At 36.7% G+C, this 23169-nt stretch overlaps 1 protein-coding gene across 5 annotated transcripts in view; it reads right to left on the bottom strand.

The window, feature by feature from the left end:
- Positions 1 to 23169, bottom strand: part of ARHGAP21 (Rho GTPase activating protein 21) — a 139390-nt gene that overhangs the window by 25603 nt on the left and 90618 nt on the right. For 2 of the 5 annotated variants that reach the window (XR_001885316.1, XM_017870809.1), the window contains exons 6-10: positions 22246 to 22300; positions 15141 to 15170; positions 11857 to 13753; positions 1365 to 1523; positions 1119 to 1221 (exon numbers count right to left, since the gene is read on the bottom strand). Coding sequence is in view for 4 of the 5 variants with exons in the window: in XM_017870809.1 (XP_017726298.1) it covers positions 1119 to 1221; positions 1365 to 1523; positions 11857 to 13753; positions 15141 to 15170; positions 22246 to 22300 (2244 nt within the window). In the remaining variant the exon portion in view is untranslated. Of the gene's footprint in view, positions 1 to 1118; positions 1222 to 1364; positions 1524 to 3039; positions 3142 to 11856; positions 13754 to 15140; positions 15171 to 22245; positions 22301 to 23169 lie in introns of all 5 variants that reach the window. The other 3 variants (XM_017870807.1, XM_017870808.1, XM_017870810.1) reach the window with 3 other exon arrangements.

Raw genomic sequence — 23169 nt, 5'->3', positions numbered from 1 at the left:
GATGCAGAAAAGGCTTTTGACAAAATTCAACAGCCCTTCATGCTAAAAACGCTCAATAAATTCGGTATTGATGGAACGTACCTCAAAATAATAAGAGCTATTTATGACAAACCCACAGCTAATATCATACTGAATGGGTTCGGTATAATTTTTATGGAGAGCTATTAACAATAGATATTAAAAATATGGCCGGGCACGGTGGCTCATGCCTGTAATCCCAGGACTGTGGGAGGCCGAGGTGGGTGGATCACCTGAGATCAGGAGTTCAAGACCAGCCTGACCAACATGGTGAAACCCCGTCTCTACTAAAAACACAAACTTAGCCAGGCGTGGTGGTGCATGTCTGTAATCCCAGCTACTTAGGAAGCTGACGCAGAAGAATCGCTTGAACCCGGGAGGTGGAGGTTGCAGTGAGCCGAGATCACGCCATTGCACTCCAGCCTGGGCAACAAGAGCAAAACTGTCTCAAAAATAAATAAATGTTTAAAATAAATAAAAATACACCTTTGATGTAAGAATCCTGTTTTCAATTATATTTATTCACACATGTGCTAACTGCACTATGAACAAATATAGTCAATAAAGTATTTGTGATAGCATAAGATTTGATCACTATAAATGTCTATTAATACAGAGTATTGGTTAAGTATATCATGGTATAAACTATTCAATGGAAAATTAAAAAATCATGAAACAGCATGAGCCAGGACTATATGCATTTAATGATCTCTAAGATCAGTGTCTATACCATGTATCATTTGTTTGTAAAAATAATTAGAATACAATACACATATATGCATATTTAGGTAGTGTACATATGATTTTATGTACAGAATAGCTCTAGAATTACACAAAAGAAAACAGTAACGTATTATGTCTGAATAGTACTGAATGGCTGCAGTTCTTAGGGTGAGAGTATTTAACATATTTTTCTACCATGTTTGTGTGTTATTGATTTTTAAAATTCAATTTAATGTTACCATTAACAACTTTATTTGCATTCCTAATGTCAAAGTTAGAAAACATAAGACCACCATTAAATTCTGAACTTATGTGTCAAGGTCATGCTGAATACCCATCCACATACAAATATTTAAAATAATACACCTGAGACTTACAATTTTGCATCTTCTCTGTAATCATCCAGACCCTCATCATATGATTTTGATCTTTCTGTCTTTGAGTTGGGCTGAGCATCCAGGCTAGGAGGGCCAACAGATTCTGTAATTAATTAAAATTCAGTATTTAGACATTCACAAGTGGTTCCCAGATTCTTTTAATGGTGGAAAGATCAGTTTATCATACTGTTCTAAGTGGAAAACAGAGCATGAGATATGGTTTACAAAACCACCCTTTAGACGTACCGTGGTCATGTGAGAGCTGACGGCGAATTATGGGAGCGGAAGTTGTGAGGCTGGGAGGAACTGTTGCTATGGAGGGGACCTGAGAGGTAGAGGCTGATATAACAGCAGAAGCAGGAATATGTGCAATATCATGATCAATGCTAGGGCTAGTTGGTTCATCTGTAAGAAAAAAGGAAAATCAGAATGTTCAATGACCTAATTGTTATTAATAAAACTCATAGTCAATAATCATTATTAAGGGGGTCAAAGATTTTAACACTTCACCACCAAAGCACATCACTAAATGACCTATTCAGTCTGCTAAAAATTGATTTACAATTATTACTCTAGTAATTCTACATAATTCTGAGAATATGGTATAAGAAATTAAATGAGCTGCTCTGCCAACCAATTAATGCCTTCACTAATTGTCAAGGTACTAAAGTTTATAGGTACCTCAAACCTAAACCTATCAAACCAGAGCAATAATCATATACCACCCGAAAGAATTACTTTTCAAATTTTAAATGTATCACAGATTATCACTTCAGGAAATTAAGCAAGGTGATTGGTTGAGGCTCAGTTTTCAAAGCATTAATTCCTAAAACCGTATCTCCCCCCTCATCCCCACACAAGTGTATCTCAATTTCTGTAGAAAGACAAAGTCTTTTCTCTAGCTTCCAAAATAAGTTTCCAGAGACATCTGTACAAAATTCTTACTCTTATAAAAACATCAATGATTTAAATTCTAATACTTGAGGCCAAGAAATGTAATTCAATAGGATGCTGGAACTATAATCCTTAAAATTAAATGCCCCAGAATAAAACCTGTTAAAGAATGTACTACAATGATAAACCAGGGTTTTGATGCCTTGATTTAAAAGGTCCAGCTATGTTAATTTTGACTAAATTCTAAGAATGCTGTACCATATTATCAGGATTTTAATCAAAAAGACCGATAATGTTACAAAAATATAACATTTCCATCTTATGGCCAAAATCAGTTAATTCTAACTATGTTTAGCTTATTTTCTATTTTTACAACTTTCTTTAAAAGCAGCTCTTTACATTTTAGTAAGAGAAGACATTTTGGAAATTTCTCTATGCACCACTTTTACTAAGTAAATGACAGTTTACTATCATGTCAGTAAGAATACAGTAATTCTTTTCCAAAAGCAAGAAGATAACTGAAGTTTTAAAAATCCAATGAGGATAACAATTTAATTTCACTAAAGCTTGTAGTATTTAAAACTGATTTTGATATTTAAATTAGCACACGTAACAAAATTTCTTTAAATGATACATGATATAAAGCAGGCTAGTTTTATAGAGTCTGCTGATGCATAATTCTGTTATAGATTAATGAATACTGATGTGAACAGGAATATACTGTATTCTTCAAAAAGTATCTGACTCATGCAGTATTAATAAATCTTTATACTGGGATAAATCTTGGAGGAGAATGATTTTATGCCTTGCAAAAGTAACGAACATGAAATTCAAATTGTACATGGATTAAGCATTATTGCAAAGCATTAAATACAATTTTCAAATTTTGTGTCCCTGGATTTCCTGATGGTATTCATTCAATCCCTTCTGACTTACTATATTTTGGAGAAAATTTCTGAAACACACTGAATTAAAATAATCAGTTTTAGATATGTCTGCAAAAATAGGTGGGAGGATAGATACTCACCTGTTCTAAAGTTGGACTGAATGGAGAAGGCGTGGGAGAAGAGACTAACATTGGGCTTACTCATTTCAGTATTGTTGCATTCTTTATAATAAATGCCTTTTACTGGTATGTTAAAAGGAGAAAAGGAAAAGCTAAACATATTTTTAAAATAAACACAATTATATTACCTCACATTTAGACTATACTAATCCCATTTTTTATTCCCTTTGAAAATATAAAATGTTTCTACCGGTTTAAAATACTGTGTTAGGAATAATCCAAATTCAAAACTCTAATTTTACATACACTTTAATTATTACCAATATGCAGATTACGTAAAACAATTCCAATTTATCTTATTTTCCAATTTAGAAAATAGACATTAGTTGACCAAAGGGAAAACAAAATTTTCATTTCATATACAAATATATTCAAAAGCATCATGATGTCACACTTTCAAACGACTTCTAAATTTTCAACTAAAATTTTCTGTTAGATGAAAACCAATCATCTTTATCCTAGGCATATCACACACTACATTAAGACATTAATGCATTCAAAACATATTTATGAACTACTGGGGTTACAGATTTGTTATTAAGTGGCATAAACATTCGTGTTAAACTAAATTACATAATCAAAGAACTGACTTAAGAAATGAAGTCTTGGCCGGATGCAGTGGCTCACGCCTGTAATCTCAGCCCTTTGGGAGGCCAAGACGGGCGGATCACCTGAGGTCAGGAGTTCCAGACCAGCCTGGCCAACATGGCAAAACCCTGTCTCTACTAAAAATACAAAAATTAGCCGGGCATGGTGGTGTGTGCCTGTAGTCCCAGCTACTTGGGAAGCTGAGGCAGGAGAATCACTTGAACCCGGGAGGCGGAGTTGCAGTGAGCTGAGATCATGCTACTGCACTGTAGCCTGGACGACAGAGCAGGACTCTGTCTCAAAAGAAGAAAAAAAAAAGAAAATGAGGTCTTCATTTACTTTCTTCACCAAAAGACCCAGAGCTCTTTTTAATAAAAAGAATGGTGAAGAATACATAAGTTGCTACACATCAAAATCCAATGTGGTTACTGTTTCTTAACATGTAAAAAAATACAGGCCTATATATCCCAAAATTTTGCTTTGGAAAACAATGTTTTCCAAAAGTAAATAATCCTCACAGATAATATCTTCTCCATTATTCAATTTGGATTTTTTCCAAATGGAAAATATTTCAAATTATGTTTCTATTGATAATATTCATATCTGAATAGGAAATTTTCACTGTTTATTGCTTATCAATATTTTAGAAAAAACACCTTAAAGATTTCATATTGTGAAACTTCATGCATAACTGTTACATAATTATTTTTCAGATATCAAAGCATGAAAGAAGGGAAGCCCTCCTATGTGAAGAGCTCTTATAAGTAAGAACCACTAAAATCACAGCGGAAAGAGCAAAATACATGAAAAGACAACTCATAGAAGAAATACAAAAGCCTGATAAAAATGCAAAAAATATTTGTAAAAACCTATTACTGAAATGATCAAATAAAAGCAAGATGAAACAGTGATTTATAACTGTTTTTTCATCTCATAAACTGACAGGTATTTTCACTTTAAGATGTTCTCATCCTACTTGATCCTCTTCGTATTCTGCAACATAACTACAGAGAGTGTGTCTATGCCTGTCTATCCCAGAGATTCAACAGGATTTCACAGGAGTGGCTGGCCCTCCTGTGGGTGGGCATGATCTAGGCCTGTCCCTCTCAATCCACAGAGACTGGCCAAGGGGTGAGAACCACGCATTCAGAGCCCCTGATATTAATAGTATCTCCAGGATTCAATACATGGACAGTGAGAAAACTATGGACTTTCTCTTCTTTTCCTTGAAGAACAACAACTGTAGAAATCAGTGAACTGTTGAGTTGTCACCAATGGCCACCTTTTCTACTATGTGGAGAAAAATTATCTGAGAAAGAAGAAAGCAAAACAAAAAAAGACTCACAGTGGTGGCTCATGCCTGTAATCCCAGCACTTTGGGAGGCCAAGACAGGAGGATGACTTGAGGTTAGGAGTTCGAAACCAGCATGGCCAACATGGTGAAGCTCCACCTCTACTAAAAATACAAAAATTAGCCAGACATGGTGGTGCATGCTGGTAATCCCAGCTACTCAGGAGGCTGACGCAAGAGAATCGCTTGAACCTGGGAGGTGGAGGCTGCATGAACCGAGATTATGCCACTGCACTCCAACCTGGGCAACAGAGCGAGACTCCATGTCAAAAAAGAAAAAAAGAAAAAAAGAAAAGGAAAAAAAACCTCACTCTTGATGTCATCACTTGGGTATTCAGATCCAGCCATGCATGGAACCAGGTCTACCACAGAAGTTCTTCTCTGTGAGCTAACATTACTTCTTGGCATGAGCTAATTTGAAATAATTGCCCTGTCCCTGGAACCAAGAGAATTATGATGAACATAAATGTGGAGGGCAATGCGTTTCTACCACCCTGACAAATGTGCATGTCTTCTCAGAACACCCAGTGTCCACTGTTACAGGTTAGGGCACAGAGCAAAAAAAAAGTCCCTTCTAAGATGAGCTGAGTTATGAGGAATGTTTCTCACAGCTTATCATAATTACAAAGAAGCATATAACCAATGTACTTTATGTTTTATAATTATAGTTGACAATAGTTTTATGTAACTCAGTGAAATTATCAGAATTTTCAGCATAGACCATGGCAGAATAATCAGTTCCCTGACATACTTCTGCTATTTTATTTCACCTCTGCTACGAAGTAGTATTCCTACCCTCTCCCCAAATTACAGCATAATAATTTAAGGAATATTAACACTATTACTTATTTCAATGACAGAGTCAACTGTATATTGCAAAGAGAGGGGTAAATTTGTGTAAGTTGAAAGAAATGGCAACTAACCTAAAATTATATATGCGGTTCCAAAATAGCAACAGCATGTATATATCTTTTTTACTAAAATATGGAAATTGAATAAACTGTTTCTGTTCCAACTCTTACCAGAAGGGACACACCTCAAGCAAAATACACTTAAAATCTTGATTTTTCCTCATCCTTAGGGAAAAGGAGAGGAAATACAGCTAATGGATCCTGTGTCTTAAAAATAAATTCAGGCTGGGTGCAGTGGCTCACGCCTGTAATCCCAGCACTTTGGGAGGCCGAGGCGGGCAGATCACGAGGTCAGAAGATCGGGACCACCCTGGCTAACACGGTGAAACCTCGTCTCTACTAAAAATACAAAAAATTAGCCAGGCGTGGTGGCAGGCGCCTGTAGTCCCAGCTACTCAGGAGGCTGAGGTAGGAGAATGGCGTGAACCTGGGAGGTGGAGCTTGCAGTGAGCCGAGATCGCGTCACTGCACTCCAGCCTGGGCAACAGAACGAGACTCCATTTCAAAAATAAATACATACATACATACATACATACATACATACATACATAAATTCAGATGTGACAAATATCCTTTCTTTTTACTTGCCTTCTGAGATAAACACTCAATTTAAATCAAAGGAGGTGAATGGCTAAAGTTAAATGATCTTATTAACAGTCAAGCATAAGCTCCTTCTTTCAAGTAACAACGTATTAATCTTTGGTAATGCCACTTTTGTGGTATTTTTTTTTAAAATCAGAGTTAAGCCCAATGAAATAAAGACATCCTAAAAAATCAAACTCCTTAGGCAAATTTAAATTAGCCCCATTAATACCAATTACTGAACATCAGGTAAAAGAGCTGATAAAAATGGCATGCTGGAGCTGGAACTCCATTTACATTACATTTAAAAGGCCTGGAGAAAGAATGTTTAAAAATGATGCTAATATATTCACATGGCCTTCTCATCTTTGATCCAGCAACAGACCTTGAGTAGGCTCACTAAACATGTTTCACTAATTATAAATAAAATTTTTGAAGCAATAAGTCCTGTTTTATATGAACTGGTGAGGGGTACCCATCACCTAGTTCAAATATTCCCAATTTTTACAATAATTAAGCTCATTATCATAACTGGAATTCAGTTTTCTAATTAAGACCAAGTTTCTTTAATGGTCAGTTCTGTGAACATGGATTTAAATTAACATTTGGCTTTTTGAAAGTCATCTGGAGATTTGGCAATCTTAATAACCAAAAGGTCAATGCTGTATCTCCCTATTAGATAGAAATGATTTTACAATGGTTAGGAAGGGGAGTATTTTGAATAAATTCCCTATTCATGTTTGCCATAGCAAGATGGCAGTCAGTGCTGACGATGAGGGAGTGGAGTTATAAATCCAAGAGGAACTACTGTGAAGTAGGTATTTGAAAGGGAGGTGACAAAATCAGAGCAAAAGCAGGGATGTGTGTGACATCATGGTCAACTCATCTACAAGAAAGCATGCACCAGTCAGCAGAGCAACGGCTCTAAATTTACAAAGGGCAAGTGGAAGGATCACATCTAGATTTGCCACGGTTAACAGGTTACAATTACTTGGCTGAAGTTTTGCAGTCCCATAGACCAAAGATAACTAAACCTTTAAGATCTGGGGGTGAGGGTGTGTGTCCATGGGCCCATGCACAAGCGTGTGTGTATGAAAAATGATCCAGCTTGCCAGCTGACATGCTGCAACAATTTCAACAAATTCAACATTTACTTAGAAATTTATAAATATCAGGTCACCAATTTCACTAATCTATCTTGAAAATTATTCTCAATTCTAGTACACAGAAAAGCAGCAACAGAATAGAAATGTGGATGACTGAGTAGGGAAGTCAAGAGACCTGTTGTGTTTGACTTTGCAAAAGCCACTTAACTTTTTTGGGTATTACATTTACCACCTATAAAGCAAAGAAGTTGGACTTGGATGGTGAGAAGGGCCAATTCTAGTTCAAATGGCCAACAGTTACAAATCCACTAAACGGCTAGAATTATCTATTTAATTTACGTAAACATATAAAATATTTTTAGGTTTTTATAAACCAGGCATTTGTTAGAGGGCTTCTGAGATTTGGGTCTATTTTCAACATTAAAGGAACTAGGTGAAAAGGCTCCAAAGTCTATTTTAGTGAAACAATTTTACAGTTTGTAAGAGCTAGGTTTTGGGAGGGCACAGTGGCTCATGCCTGTAATCCCAGCACTTTGGGAGGCTGAGGCAGGCAGATCACCTGAGATCAGGAGTTCGACACCAGCTTGGTCAACACGGTGAAACCCCGTTTCCACTAAAAATACAAAAATTAGCCGGGTGTGGTGGCACACGCCTGTAATCCCAGCTACTTGGGAGACTGAGGTGGGGGGAATCGCTTGAACGTGGAAGGCAGAGGTTGCAGTGAGCCAAGATCATGCCACTGCACTCCAGGCTGGGTGACAGAGTGAGACTCCATCTCAAAAAAAAAAAAAAAAAAAAGAGCTAGGTTTAAAAAAAAACGTATCTCCCTAAATAAATAAGCATAGCAATCTATAAAGTGTGCTACAAAGAAATTTAAAGTGTTTCAGAATAAAAGCTAATGTGGCCGGGTGTGGTGGCTCATGCCTGTAATCCCAGCACTTTGGGAGGCTGAGGCGGGCGGACCACCTGAGGTCAGGAGTTTGAGACCAACCTGGCTAACATGGTGAAACCCCATTTCTACTAAAAATAAACAAAATTAGCTGGGCATAGCGGCGCATGCCTGTAATCCCAGCTACTTGGGAGGCTGAGGCAGGAGAATCACTTGAACCCGGGAGGTGGAGGTTGCAGTGAGCCGAGAGCGTGTCATTGTACTCCAGTTCAGGCAATGAAAGTGAAATTCCATCTCAAAAACAAACAAACAAAAAACTAATGGTACTACCAAAGAAAAGATAAAAGCATATAAAATTATTTACTGGTGGAACATTTTTGTTAACCAACTTAACACTTCTAAATCATCTTGATATGGCAGTGCCAATAAGGCTGTGACCATCAAATTCAATTTAACCTAGGCTAACCCTCACTGAGCACACACACAGCCAATGTTGGGGTAAGATGGAGGAGTCTTAGAGATATGACAAAAGCATGGAGAAAGAAAGTTAAGATGAAACCCTGGGTGTGGGTAACAGTCACAGTATTTTTGTATTACCAGTAATGAGGAGTATAAATTAGAGAAGTGTAGGAAGTCAGGATTTTAGAACACATTGCAATATCTGCTACTCACCATGAGATTACTCATGAACAGCTCACATTGTTGCGGTTTGTGTTTACTTATAAAAGAAGTTGAAATTTATTTTCAGGACTTACTATGTAGCTGTATAAAGTAGGGGGGTGGGAACAGTAAACAAAATACTGTTAATGAGTAATATTCCAAATTTAAAAACAAAATGTATTCATTTTGTTTTGTAGGCCTGTATGCCTCCTAGAACCTTAGTATATAGGAGGGGTCCCCAACTCCTGCACTGCAGACTGGTACTGGTCCATGGCCCATTAGTAACAGAGCTGTACAGCAGGAGGTGAGCAGTTGCGGGAGGGAGACAAAAGTCAAATAAGATAGGAACTAGAGAGTACTTTTATTCTTAGTAAATAAAATTATTTATTTTCATCAATCTATATGTATACAGAATTATACAGATCTTTATTTTCCATTTTAGCCAAAGTCCCCTCTTTAATAACATAATTAACTCTTTATTTCTATACTTCATAATAAGGAAGAAATATTAACAGATATATCCAGCACTTTGTTACTACTCCAATGTAATCTAATTATACTGTTGTTATTACGTAGGAAGAAAATATGATGCCAGTGTTCTGATAAGATCGCACAGGCCAGTGAAACACAGCTACAGGTTGTAGGATTTTTTACATTTTAAAACCTCATAAAACAATCATTCGCCATCAGTTGCTTTCTATAAAATATCTATTCTAGATGATGTATAAGATTCCATCTATGACAGGAGTCTACTATTTGCTGAGTTTGGCCTTAGGGGTATACATATGAATATGGGTACAATTTAGGTTGCGATTCCCTACAACATTGACAACTTGAATATATCCTATTTATTAAAAAAACATAAGCTGTGTGGAACTTCTTTAAAAAGCTTTTAGTGTCACCTATCCAATTAAGTGTTTTCTTAAGAAATATTTTAAAGCTATCAATAGCTTTACAATTGATAGCTTTAAAATGTTTCCATAGAAAAGAAACAACAGTCCTCAACAGCTTTAAAATGTTCCCATAGAAAAGAAAACTCAACTGGTACTCAAAGAGAAGCATATTATACTGTAAAATGATAGAGAACTCTTTTCATAAACCCACTGGGCACCAGGGGAATAGAAGTATGGGCCTTGGCTGGTGGCAAAAAGAGAAGGAAAAAAGCCCCTGCATCGCACGCCTCCAGGGGGCACTCTTCACAGGCGTTCTATATAAATGGCACCCTCCCTGGAGCTGTGCTCTGGGATGAGGCTGAATGAGGCAAACCTAGACACCCTGTCTCTATTACTTACTGTGTGATTTTAAAGAAGTTATTTAGCCTCTCTATTCCTTAAATTTCTCACTTATAAAATGAAGATAATATTAAGGACGTAAGTCATCACCCGTTAGCAGATGTTTTAGAGCTGCACAGTCATAATGACTGTCTTGTTGTTTTGCTATACATTTAACCAGCATTTCAAAATTCTTTCAGCCATTATCTCAACAAATACTTACTGAGTGCATTCTTTATGCCACACAGTGTTCTAGGCATGAGGGACACAAAAGTGAACCAAAGATTTAAAATTTCTGCTCTCATGTAGTTTATGTTTTAGTTCTACTGAGAAACATGTAACAAAAAACAAAAACAAAACATGTCAAGTGGAAACAGTAATACAAAGATAAATAAAAAAGCTTGAGAAGAGAATGTCAGTTTCTGTGTCTGTGCGTGGGATACCTGTTTTAGATAGGTGAGTCACAAAGGATGCTTGGATAAGATCTTTGAGCAGAGACCCAAATGTTATGAGGAAGTCAGAGGCTTGTGACTATCTGTGGAACGTGTTCCAGGGTTGGAAACCAGCTGTACCTGTCCCTGTAGCAAGGCACGCCTGACAGCAAGGAGGCTGGCGAGGCTGTAGATGGGATGCACATGGAAGACTGTGATAAGAGACCACGAGGCAGGACCTCTCTGACCCCATGAGAGAGGGAGCTGTGAGGCACACCATGGAGGGCCTTTCAGACCACAGGATTTTGCATGCTGTTTTGGGTGAGATGGATGGGAAGAAAACAGAGGGTTCTGCACAGAGGAGTGGTGTGATCTAATTGACATTTATAAAAACATCACACTGGCTGCTGTATGGAGAACAGATCTGGGGTGGGAGGGAGGAGACAGAAGACTCAACAGGACGGGTGCCAGCAACTGTGGCACACACTTATAATTTAAGTAACTTCTCCAAATCTATTCCAGGATTTATAGTATGGCAAACTAACTTGACAATGAAGAGGTCTTTTCTCTCAGTACACGTTAAATTTACAAAGAAATATGGTTTAGAAAGTAAAAGCACCGTTTAAATGAAAGGTTGGTAACTAATTATCAAAATTGTTCCACTTGGTTTTTGATTCACATGAATCAACAATTAGGTACAATTTGCTTTGCTGACTTCCTTAATCTCAGGAATTTGTTTCATCAAAATAAAACTTGAAATGCATACTAGGCACATGAAATTTTTTTTTTTAAAAAAAGGAAAATTGGTACTAGAAATAACCTTTAAAGAGGATAAAAGCTCTAGTTGAAGCACAGCTTATGAGATTCCCTACCAACATTTTAAAATCACACTGTTAAGATTTCTGTGCCTATTGAACTAGAAATAACACTTTTCTGGAAAGATTTCTTCTACATTTGGCTTATTAGCCAATGACTCTAAATAAGCTCACCTATAAATGGGATGGAAGCCAAGGAATCGCCAGGTGGACTGGTACTTGAGGCTTTTCTTTCCTCCATTCTTTTTATGTGGACCTCTCGACGTGCATCATTGGGCAGCCAGCAGGTAGTGTCTGACCCAGTCTCCTGGTCATTTACTGCCAAGATGTAAGACTGATGCCTTAAAGGCTGTGGTGTCTGGCGTCCAGATGGAGGTTTTTCCCTTAGGATGACAGCTTCTTTATTACCTAAAGTATCTGATTGCTCAATTTCAGCCTCTTGTAAACTTAAATCTTGATTCCTTTGACTGACGGGTAGTTCTAAATCTGAAGTACAGGCGTTTTCACTCGACTGAGGGGCAGGCTTAGCAGAGGCTCCAGATAAAGAGGGGGATTTCCCAGTCTCCACTTGCTGATCAGGGGTGCTGTCAGTCCTTACCCATGTCTGCTGATTCAACAGACTATTCTGATGCAAGTGATTTACTGGTCTTTGGTCTTTGATAGAAACAAATGATTTCTGGCTAAATGATGGTTTTGTGACATGCGTCGAAGGAGCTTTCAGAGAATTACTTCGGACTTTCACAAGAGGTGACCTGTCTGGTGAAATACCCCGAGGCAGTGACATTCCACAAGTAGTCTGAAAATTTCTGTTTGACTGCAGTGCTTTTAGATCTGGTGGAATTTTTTTAAACTGTGACACAGATCCCACTCCTCTACCACTCAATCGCCTGTTATCAGAATTAACAATGCTTGGAGCCACAGTAAAATTGGAACCTCGAAAAGATTTATGAATTTCTTGCTGCCTAGGTCTTTCATAAATACCTCGTCTATCATCCTGTTCAGTAAACCCACTCCACTTGTAAGTCTGTTTTTTCTCTCCATTGGAATCAGGTATTGGAGTTCCAGAACTGACATTTTCTAAGGTTTCATCCTGTCCCTCAATATAATCCCATGAACGAGTTCTATGATTACTAAAACTAACAGATGGAGACGTCAGTGCTCCTTGAGATGCACTTCTTGGACAATACTTCATTAGCACAGAATCTTCCAGTCTTTCTTGGGACACACTGCGTTGCCGTATCTGGACAGACTGGGGCACTCGATCATGAGAGGTGCTTCGACGTCGTCCCTGCAAAGTAGTGCGGTTGGGGACGACCTGGTTATAATCCGTCGTGCTTTGAGATGCTGCTCTTAAACTATCTAATCTTTCTTGTATTGTCCGACAACCTATGTGCAATCGTCTGTTATCAATATACTCTTTGTAAGTTTTATAGTTTTTCCAGTCTATGTGCTGATGGGAATTTGGTGAATAGTGATTAACAGATACAGAGGGAGCCTCCACAGCTTGAGATCTGCTGCTTGAGATTCCTTCAGAATGTCCACTGTAATTTCCAGATTTAAGTAAAATTCCAGAAGGTTCCAACGATCTGGAGCCTGCAGTCTGATGAATTAGATGAGTGGTGGGAATTGATAATGGTGGTGATGTGGTTCTTGACACTGTTTTTAAAGAGGTCTGCTCATTCACACCATACCTCACTTCTTCAGTTCTATGTGAAGGACCTGCATGGTTGTTTCTATTGGATAACAAATCTACAACCTTCTCAGAAGGCACAATGACAGTCCTTACACTTTCATTGCAAACACACACTGCTGTGTTTGATTTTGCAACATCTGTTGGTGATGGAGGCACTTGTATTTCCATTCTATAGGCCCTGCCAGGTTGTGTCAGTACTGGTGTACTGGTTTGCTGTTTGCTCAATGATGAGTTAGGAGGAGATATTTCAACTGGCTGTGCCATGGCTGACGGGGCAGATGGCAGCCAGGGATAGCAGATTGGTGGAGGTTCAGGTATATTGCGGGCATTGCCACTATAAGCTTCGTTGCCTTTCAGGTAGGCATCTTGAGAATATGCCTGTATAGAAATGAGAGAAAGGTGTCAATGGAAATTCACAAAAAGAGTAATAATTTCGATTTTTATAGTTCACCATTTTATCTGACTATGCCCTACCTCGTTCCTGAGTGACGTTCACTATAGCATGCATGCAAACACAACATAAGGGTACTCTACAAATCTAGAAAGAGCTAGTCTCTCAGAAATCAAATACATTGTAGAATCTGCAACACATACAAATTACAATCACCTCTTTGCTCAAAACATGTGAAACTCATAAATTTCTACCCAACCAATTAGATGTACCCATATTGCTTCTAAAATTCTCCCCATTCAAGCCTTCTGATTTTTCAGCAGTCGACAGGTTAAATGGCTGCCAAATAAATCCCAGCAAAGGAAGATTCATGTATTTTGCAAGAGAAAAGGTGAAAATACTAAAAATCTTAAATGCATTTTAAGTACTACTACTATCATAAATTAAATCTAATTTATTTGAAGCATCTTGTCAATTAACCATTTCAGAGTCCCTGAGAATAATCCATTTTGATAAACAGCCCATCAGCAGCCATGCTAAGTATTTTAATATTTAAAGTAAGAGAATATGCAAGTTTAAGAAATAAAGCACACACGATAAAGGCACAAAAATATGAAAAAAGGTAACTCATCGTTCTGTATATAATTTATACTTTTATTTTAAGCTAATGCAAAAGTATATCGTACAAATTTATTTGGTCTCTTTTACTTATTATGAGGAGACATTTCTCTATTACTAACAGGCAGGCATGCAGGTCAAATTGTTTTTTATCAACTATTTGTAAAATTATTCAGCAATTTTTTAAAGCCTTAAGAATAACAGAAATTAACTATAGAGACTTTACAAAACAGAGCTCATCAGTGCAACACAGGGGCTATGTTCAGCATCTGAGACAGGTGTGGTAACACATCTTCCCCTAATCAAAACAAGCTTAACTCAAGACTATCAGCATATCCTGTCTTTGCATTCGACAGCTTGCAAAGCTCAAGTGCAGCCACAAACATAACAGCAAAGTAGTAGGGACAGGAAGAGGATGAGATACTTAAAAAAAAAAAAGAAATATATATATTATTATATTTATTATAATATAATATATATATTATATATATATTTCACCACACACATACGCTGATGCAGGTAAATATTACGCTGTAGCATCAGTTATGTGCAGGATACAAAGAAAAAACCAAACATAAAAATAAAAAATAAGGATGGAAAACCATCTATCACAAACACATTCTGCAAATTAGTAAGATTAACATGATAGAGGGACTTCTCTAAGCAAACTGAACAGTTTTTAATAGATTGACTTATTACAAATCTCTACAAAACATGACTTAAAAAGCAAAGAAATGGCTACTGTGCATTTCTTACCAGTGCTGTGACATCCTTTGTAAATTGTAGCTAGCAGAAAATAGGAAAACATAGTAGAAGCTGCTTACTGATATAAAGACAAAATCATGTTGTCATATTGATGCTGGAAACGGCAAGCTAAAAATACATCTATACTTGTTTCTCTGGAAGGTACCAAGAGAGGTAAAGGGCAGTGAAGCATAAAGAATAACTCCAGTATTCTTCTGAACATCTTTTTCTCAAGCTTTTATCTGATTCTTGTTTGATGTGTCTACCATTCTTGAAAGCAAAATACATCTGGTGACATGCATTCCTAACAAATATTTTCTTCAATATGCACTGCTGTCTGATAACATGCTACAAAGCTTCCCTCCACAAGAGCAACAGTGATGTCTCTCATTTCCCCCGAGCTTCTTCCATCTCTGCTTCCAGATGACGAAACGAATGCTCTATTATGCATTTAAAATAGTACAACCTCCTCCTTCCCCAGTAAATCAGAGCATAACCACAAGCTGTCAGCAGACTGCAGCTGCCTTTACACTAAGATTCAGGGGGAAAATGACTTTTATTAAGTAAGTTTCACTCAAAAATTAAGATCTTTCAACACTGTGCCTTTTGTACTATTGTATTAGTTTGCAAAAATAACTACTGGATACACATAAAAATATTACTTCCAGAATAATTCTTGTTAACCTATAATAAATATTATAGAACACAGACTAGAATGCAGTGAGAAATTAAAACTAGGCATATAAAAGAAAACATGTCTACATAATATTTTTATGGCATGAATACAGTTAATCCAAACATGCAGTTTGGGTATGTGCGTTGACACACCAAGTCTATCTTTTCCATGCTGATTAGAATCTATACCAATACTTTTCTGCAATAGGAAAATTGTGTTTGGATGAGAGAATACTGTGCTATCCGGTACAGCATTTCCCACAGTGTCCTTGTGTAATTTTATTATATGCCACCTGAAAAGCAGGATGGGGGAGAGGAGGTCCCCACGGTCAATGATGTAGGGTCACTTGGCAAGCTTTTTGATTTCTCAAAACCACTACGACATTAACGTACATTGTGAAAATCGAAGAGAAAATACAAACTTATTCACTATGGAGGCCATTTTTTTCCCAGAGGTTTTAACAAAACTAGAGTATCTACTTGTGTAATGCTATTCTAGAACTAGTATTTTAAAAATAACTCCTTTAACCGAATTTGGGAAGAAATATTGGTTAGTAATAGAAGTATACGGCTGGAACTATTAAAACTTGGGAATATTTTACATACGTCAGACATCTCTAACATTTCTGTATGGCAATTCTAAATGCTAAATAGTGTGCAATACAGTCACAGGTCCCACCTTCTGAGTTATCGCAAGGGGTCCTGAAATCCATACACATGCATGCATTAACCGTGAACATCTCACACATGCAGTACTATTATCTAATGTAAGCAATATGGTTGAGATAATAAAATATGGATTCATTCAAGAACATTTTTCACAAAATGTACATTGTGAAACTTCAAAGTACAAACTTATTCACTAGGGAACCTATTTTTTTTCCCCAGAGGAAAAATAATTAGAATATCTGCCTGAGAAATGCTGTTCTAAAACTTTTTTTTTTTTTTTGAGACTGAGTTTCACTCTGCTGTCCAGGCTGGAGTGCAGTGGCACAATCTTGGCTCACTGCAACCTGTGCCTCCCGGGTTCAAGCGATTCTCCTGCCTCAGCCTCCCAAGTAGCTGGGATTACAGGCATAAGCCACTATGCCCAGCTAATTTTTGCATTTTTAGTGGAGGTGGGGTTTCACCAGGTTGGCCAGGTTGGTCTCAAACTCCTGATCTCAAGTGATCCACCTGCCTCGGACTCCCAAAGTGCCAGGATTACAGGTGTGAGCCACCATGCCCGGGTAGAACTAATGTTTTAAAGATATGTCCTTTATTCAAATTTGAGGAGGAATATTATTTTTTAAACCAATGTCATAAGAATTACATATTCAGTATTAACAATTTTGAATTTTAGTTAGGTTTTAAGCCCAAATGGATACTTTACAACATATGTAGGTGTTTTGATAGAAATAGGCATTTAATTTTTTCCCAACTGACCAGCTCTTGTGAATTCAACAGAATATGACAAAACATTTTTAGCCATTTTTTCCATTCAGCTTTTTTGTATATCACTTCACATTCCTTCTTGAGCTTTCTTTACCCTTGTACTCAAGTATTACACCTTATAGGAGTTTAATAGCTTGTATTTTAAAACTGAAGCCTTCTCTAATGAAAAGAGAATAGTGGCAGCCCTGTTTTGCCTACTAGATACAAAAAGCTCTAAAAAAGGGGGGGAGGAGGAAGAGGAAGGAAATAAGAAAGATGACCCAAAGAATTCTTCCTTTGGAATTAGAACTCTAAAGGGTATGTTAAATACAACTTAATACTAACAGCCTGGATCTTGATTATAGGTACAATGCCTAATAGTAACTAAATAATCCTAAAATAATCTTCTAGTTCATTTTTTATACAGTCACATCAAAATCACCAATGACCATACCCTAGACTACTTGTGTATTAATGGTAACAAAACAGAGCAAAAAAAAAAAAAAAAAAAAAAAAACCTGAAGAATAAAAATGGTCGGCCGGTGAGATTAAATTCCTGCCTTTCAGTTCATGCTTTAGACAGGTTATAATTAATGCCATTACCTATGATAAAAGCAAGAATAACTTCATGTTGTTGGTAGATGCCAACCATGCCAGCGTAGGGAATGGGAAGAAGGGGATGGTGTAGATGGAGAAGGACTTCTTTTTATTATACCTTTCTGCGTTATTTCAAATATCTTCAACCAGCACATGCTATTCTTGTAATTATTTAAAAATAGATTTTAAAAAATTACAAAGTAAACTGCTGCTAACTTGCAAAATATGAAAGAACCCTCCAGAATCATACTCTTGCTTCCCTTACTACTAGGCCGGACCACCTAGATGTACACTTGACAAATGGCTACTTAATATTAAATAGGATATTATACTGATTATAAAACACATGAAATGCTTATTTTAAAAGTAATTCTAATAAACCTCAAGAAATACTTAGTTTAAATTACATTTTTCAACTTATACCACATATCCACAGAGCAGCAAAAAAGAAAACTGGACTCAGAGCCCCAAGGTTCACATTAGAATAACAGTTCCAATACCAACAGGCAGGGTGATTTATGGTAAAGCCACCTAAACAATTCATCTCTACTCAACAGCAGTATAGGACTGTGGTTTAGAGTACAGGCTTTCATCTCAGACCTGCCCAAGTTCAAATCCTTATACCATTTGCTTTCTTCCTTATTATACCAGACATGCTGTTTAACTTTGCTGTGTTTAACATAGAACAGCATAAAGCAGGTTTAAAATGTCCTGGCCAAATATTAGACATACCCAAGAATCTCCAGAGTTACAAAAACCGATTAACTTAAAATTTAATTTTTGAGTCAATGGAGTCAAATGCTTAACAAAATGTCTTGGGTGATGAACCAAGAGGAATGCCCTGATCTAGTTCTCCTATCACTATTTCACTCAGGGAAGTATTCTCTTTGGTCAGTGCTGTGGTCTGAATGTTTGTGTGTTCCCCTCCCCCAATTCGTATGTTGACACCTAATCACCAATGTGAATGAGTTAGGAGATGGGGCCTCTGGGAGATGATTAGGTCATGAGGGTAGACCTCATGTATGAAATTAGTCACCTCATAAAAGAGACCACAGAGAGCTGTGTCAGCCCTTCCACCAAGTGAAGACACAGTGAAAAGGTACTATCTATGAGAAAATGGGCCCTCATCAGACACCAAGTCTACCTGAGCCTTGACCTTGGACTTCCCAGCCTTCAGAATGTGAGAAATAAGTTTCTTTGTTTATAGTCCATCCAGTCTAAGGTATTTTGTTATAGCAGCAGCCCAAATAGACTGAGAGTCAGGATCACTGTTTAGGCGACTGGATTGGTGTGGCTATTTCATTCATGTATAGATAACATTTAATGGGGAAACAAAACCATTTTGGTTTTTGAAAATAAAATAAAAAACCTTTTTATTTTGCAATAAATACGAACCTGCCTAAGATACCGGAGTCTAATATATTACAACAAAATACTGTCAAAATGATTAAAATGAATGTAATACTATTCATATTGTTAAGCTAGAAAATATATGCTGGTTTAGAAAATGAGGTTGCCAAGCACAGGATTACTATTACTAGCAGTAGTTTAAAAACGGAAATGAATTATTCTTAATTTTACTTCATGGTTTTCAACATTCTGTCATTGTCATCCATGAATTACGAAACCTATAATCATATACCTGTCCTTACATGAGTCAAGTTTTAAGCCAAATTAAATTTTCTAGGCCACCTCTCACAGGCAAGCAGAACGCTTCTAAAATAATTTGGTCTGTGTATCACTTCAGGAAAAGAAAAAAAACCTCCATGCACTACCCAATCCTGTTGCCCAGGCAAACACATACAACCTACAAGTGTTTCCATGGGCAAATGATTTTACGGTGGCTGTAAAATGTTCACATTACCCATTGCTTTTCTTTACGATAAATTTTCAACCTCATGGGAACAAATACATCTTTAAAAGCATATATTTTGAATAACAAATTTAAGATCTGCATAAGTACTTCTGAAGACCGCTTAAAGAACATTTTAACTCTGGAATATATGTCAGAGACAGAGAATTATACACTCCTTTGATTTCTTAATGAATTACACTACATTCAAATGTCAATGAATTAAGGATAGGTTTAAAAGTAGGGTTTGCTTTTATGATTAAAGGCGTGTGCTTTTATTTCTTAATGATTAAAGTAATTCAAATACCATGTTTTAAAATACATTTTATGTTACAGTATACCAGAACTCTTTACTGCTGAGCCTTGAAGATCTGTATGCTCATGTTATTTACTAAACTGGTTTTTCTCTGTTTCTGGGATACTTTATATTTTACTTTTACTTTAGATTTACTTAAATAAAATATAACAAGACAGATTATTCTAGAACATGAATAAGTAACAGAAAAAACCTAATTTTTCTTTAAGTAACCTATTTTTCGATTAATCATATCATTACAAAATTATTCCTTCCATTGCATGAAGTGGTTTGCTGCTCTTCATCAATCACACTGCAGGATATCATGGCGATTCTGCATTTAACTGCTTCCTTGCCAGCCATTCTGTGAAACGAGCACTGTTCCAAGAGCCATCCAACCAGTGCCTTCACCTTGGCAAGGAAAGGGTCTACTGAAGATCAGAAAACAGTTCAGTTTGGGAAGCTGATTCTGTCTTCAAGCCTTCAGATTGCAAGGAGGAAGCCAAGTAAATCCTTCGCTACCATTATACATCATCTTCTTTATAAGAAGAGCACTAGAGAAGAATTCCCTGTTTATTTCTAGTCTAGTGATTTTCACAGCCATTGGTGTCTGTGGTTATGTCTGCTACATGATCGCTATGCTGAATTGTCAGGGGAGGAACTCTACAACCACTTTTGCATGCCCAGGAAAATTACTGCAGCTAACTGTACCTGCCTTCCTGAGCCTCCCAACTCCAACTGAACTGTGTACTTCAGAAGAGTAATTGTTTTCAGTACTAAGCCATTCCTAAATAAAATCTACATGCCTTGAAAACATAGGGTTAATCCCCATGAGTTTTACTTCATTATAGTTTACATGTCAGTGAATGACTCTTTAGGATCAGCTTTAGTGATTTTTTTTTTGTGAAACATGTTTACAGATTATTTAGGGCCTTTGATGAGCTAAGTTCAAACTACTGCCTTACAAATGAAGAACATTACTATACCATTTCTATTACCATGACAAAGAGTGGATAAGCTCCCTGCTTTTCTTGAATTTAGCTATAGGTAATAAGAAAAAAATCCAATTATTCACCAAAAGAATTAAAATAAATACTTCAGTGGCCACTGCCATTTCCTAGATCTAACTGTTAGTTGTCAGTATGTTACCTAAAGAATTTTTCTATTTTATTCTACTATATAAAATCAATGGAAGGAAAGTATTTTATTGAATGAAATATATATGTGTATATATATGTTTATATATGTATGTGTGTGTATATATACATATATATAGATAGATTTTTTTTTTTTTTTTTTTGAGATGAAGTTTCACTCGTTACTCCATGCTGGAGTGCAGTGGCACGATTTCGGCTCACTGCAACCTCTGCCTTCCGGTTTCAAGCAATTCTCCTGCCTCAGCCTCCCAAGTAGCTGGGATTACAGGTGCCCACCACAAAGCCCAGCTAATTTTTGTATTTTTAGTAGAGATGGGGTTGCACCATGTTGGCCAGGCTAACCTTGAACTCCTGACCTCATGATCCGCCCACTTCGGCCTCCCAAAGTGCTGGGATTACAAGCGTGAGCCACCGTGCCCAGTCGAAATTTATATTTTTATCATCTTCTTACTTTCAGTAATATTTAAGCTTAATAAAGAAGTATTCCATTTAATTCATTTCTTTATAAACATCAGAAAACTATTTTAGACTAAATACTAAAGTTTTCAAGTTTCATTTCAAGACTGTAACATATTTTCCCCTTAAGGTGCAGACTCTGTCCATTGTGAACATTTTAGGAATGAATTGATACTACTTACAATACTGCTTGGTGAATTTACAAACAGTAATATCTACTGGAAAATCAGAAAATGGCAATCACAAAATTTGTCCTCATATAAAAAAAGAAGATTCTAATTTTTTTTTCTCTTTACTTAGTGAGAAGGGGAAAAAAAAAAGATTCTAATTCCTGGGGATATGCACTTGCACTCTGAACTCTTCCTTTGGTCCAAGGATGAACTAGAAGGCAACACTAGGACAAACGCTTTAGGAATCTCGTTCTAAATGACGGCAGTAAGAGTTCACTGTAGAATCAACATAACATTTCCATGTCACTTAATTGCAAAACTTGACAATGGTATTTTGGTCTGATTTTGTAAAATGCAGAAAATTCCAGATTCTGTAAAAGGAACTAGAGGGTTTTAAATTCTAGAACTTTTTTTAAATTCAATCTTTAATACTTCCATCCCAAAATATTTACCTAACATTCATGACTGTAAAACAACTCATATATGAATAAATAAAACTTACCACTTGGAGAATGTCTTCATCTTTTGGCATAACACTAAGTTCCAATGTTGTATCACTGAAATTGAATATATATACTATTTTAGGAGAGGTAGAAGTGTATTAAAAGACTTAAGAGAAAACAGTTAACTCAGAAGTATTTTTTAAATTGTTTAAGAGTTTATTTTTCGTATTCTTATATCTTTATTTTTAAAATCAAATCATTAGAATGAAAAGAAGTCACCTTTGTATATATAACTATATACAAAAGAGGGACGGAGCCCTGGCATGTCTGTGCTATTCATCATCAGCAAAGTCTTCCTCATGTTTCTAACTTAGAAATATAAAGTATGTTGCTTACATTAAATAGTCCCAAGACAAAACTCTTAACAATATCAGTATACAATTATTTGTTTTATTCAAGTCACAAAACAAATTATAGATTGTCATATATTCTGTTCATCAAGTTAAAATTCATTAACATCAAAGAACCCTCAAATTTAATATTTTAAGTAATTTCTTTTTTTTTTTTTTTTTTTGAGACTGAGTCTCTCTCTGTCACCCAGGCAGGAGTGCAGTGGTGCAATCTTGGCTCACTGCAACCTCTGCCTCCTGGGTTCAAGCAATTCTCATGCCTCAGCTTCCCGAGTAGCTGGGACTACAGGCACGCACCACCATACCCAGCTAATTTTTCTATTTTTTAGTAGAGAGGAAGGCTCACAACGTTTGCCAGGCTGATCTCGAATTCCTGACCTCAAGGGACCTGCCCACTTTGGCCTCCCAAAGTGCTGGGATTACAGGCGTGAGCCACTGCGCCCAGCCAACTAATATTAAACATCTTAATTGTGCAATATTCCCTCCTGGCCTCGGAAGTGAAGGAAATCGTTTACCATCACAACGACTGAGATGACTCATTTTTAATAACTATATAACATTTCAACTATTTAC

This window comes from Rhinopithecus bieti, unplaced genomic scaffold (genome assembly GCF_001698545.2).
Source record: "Rhinopithecus bieti isolate Rb0 unplaced genomic scaffold, ASM169854v2 scaffold_5022, whole genome shotgun sequence".
Taxonomy (NCBI): Eukaryota; Metazoa; Chordata; class Mammalia; order Primates; family Cercopithecidae; genus Rhinopithecus; species Rhinopithecus bieti.
The sequence above is the reverse complement of the archived record's forward strand: the minus strand, read 5'-3'. Positions and strand labels throughout refer to the sequence as shown.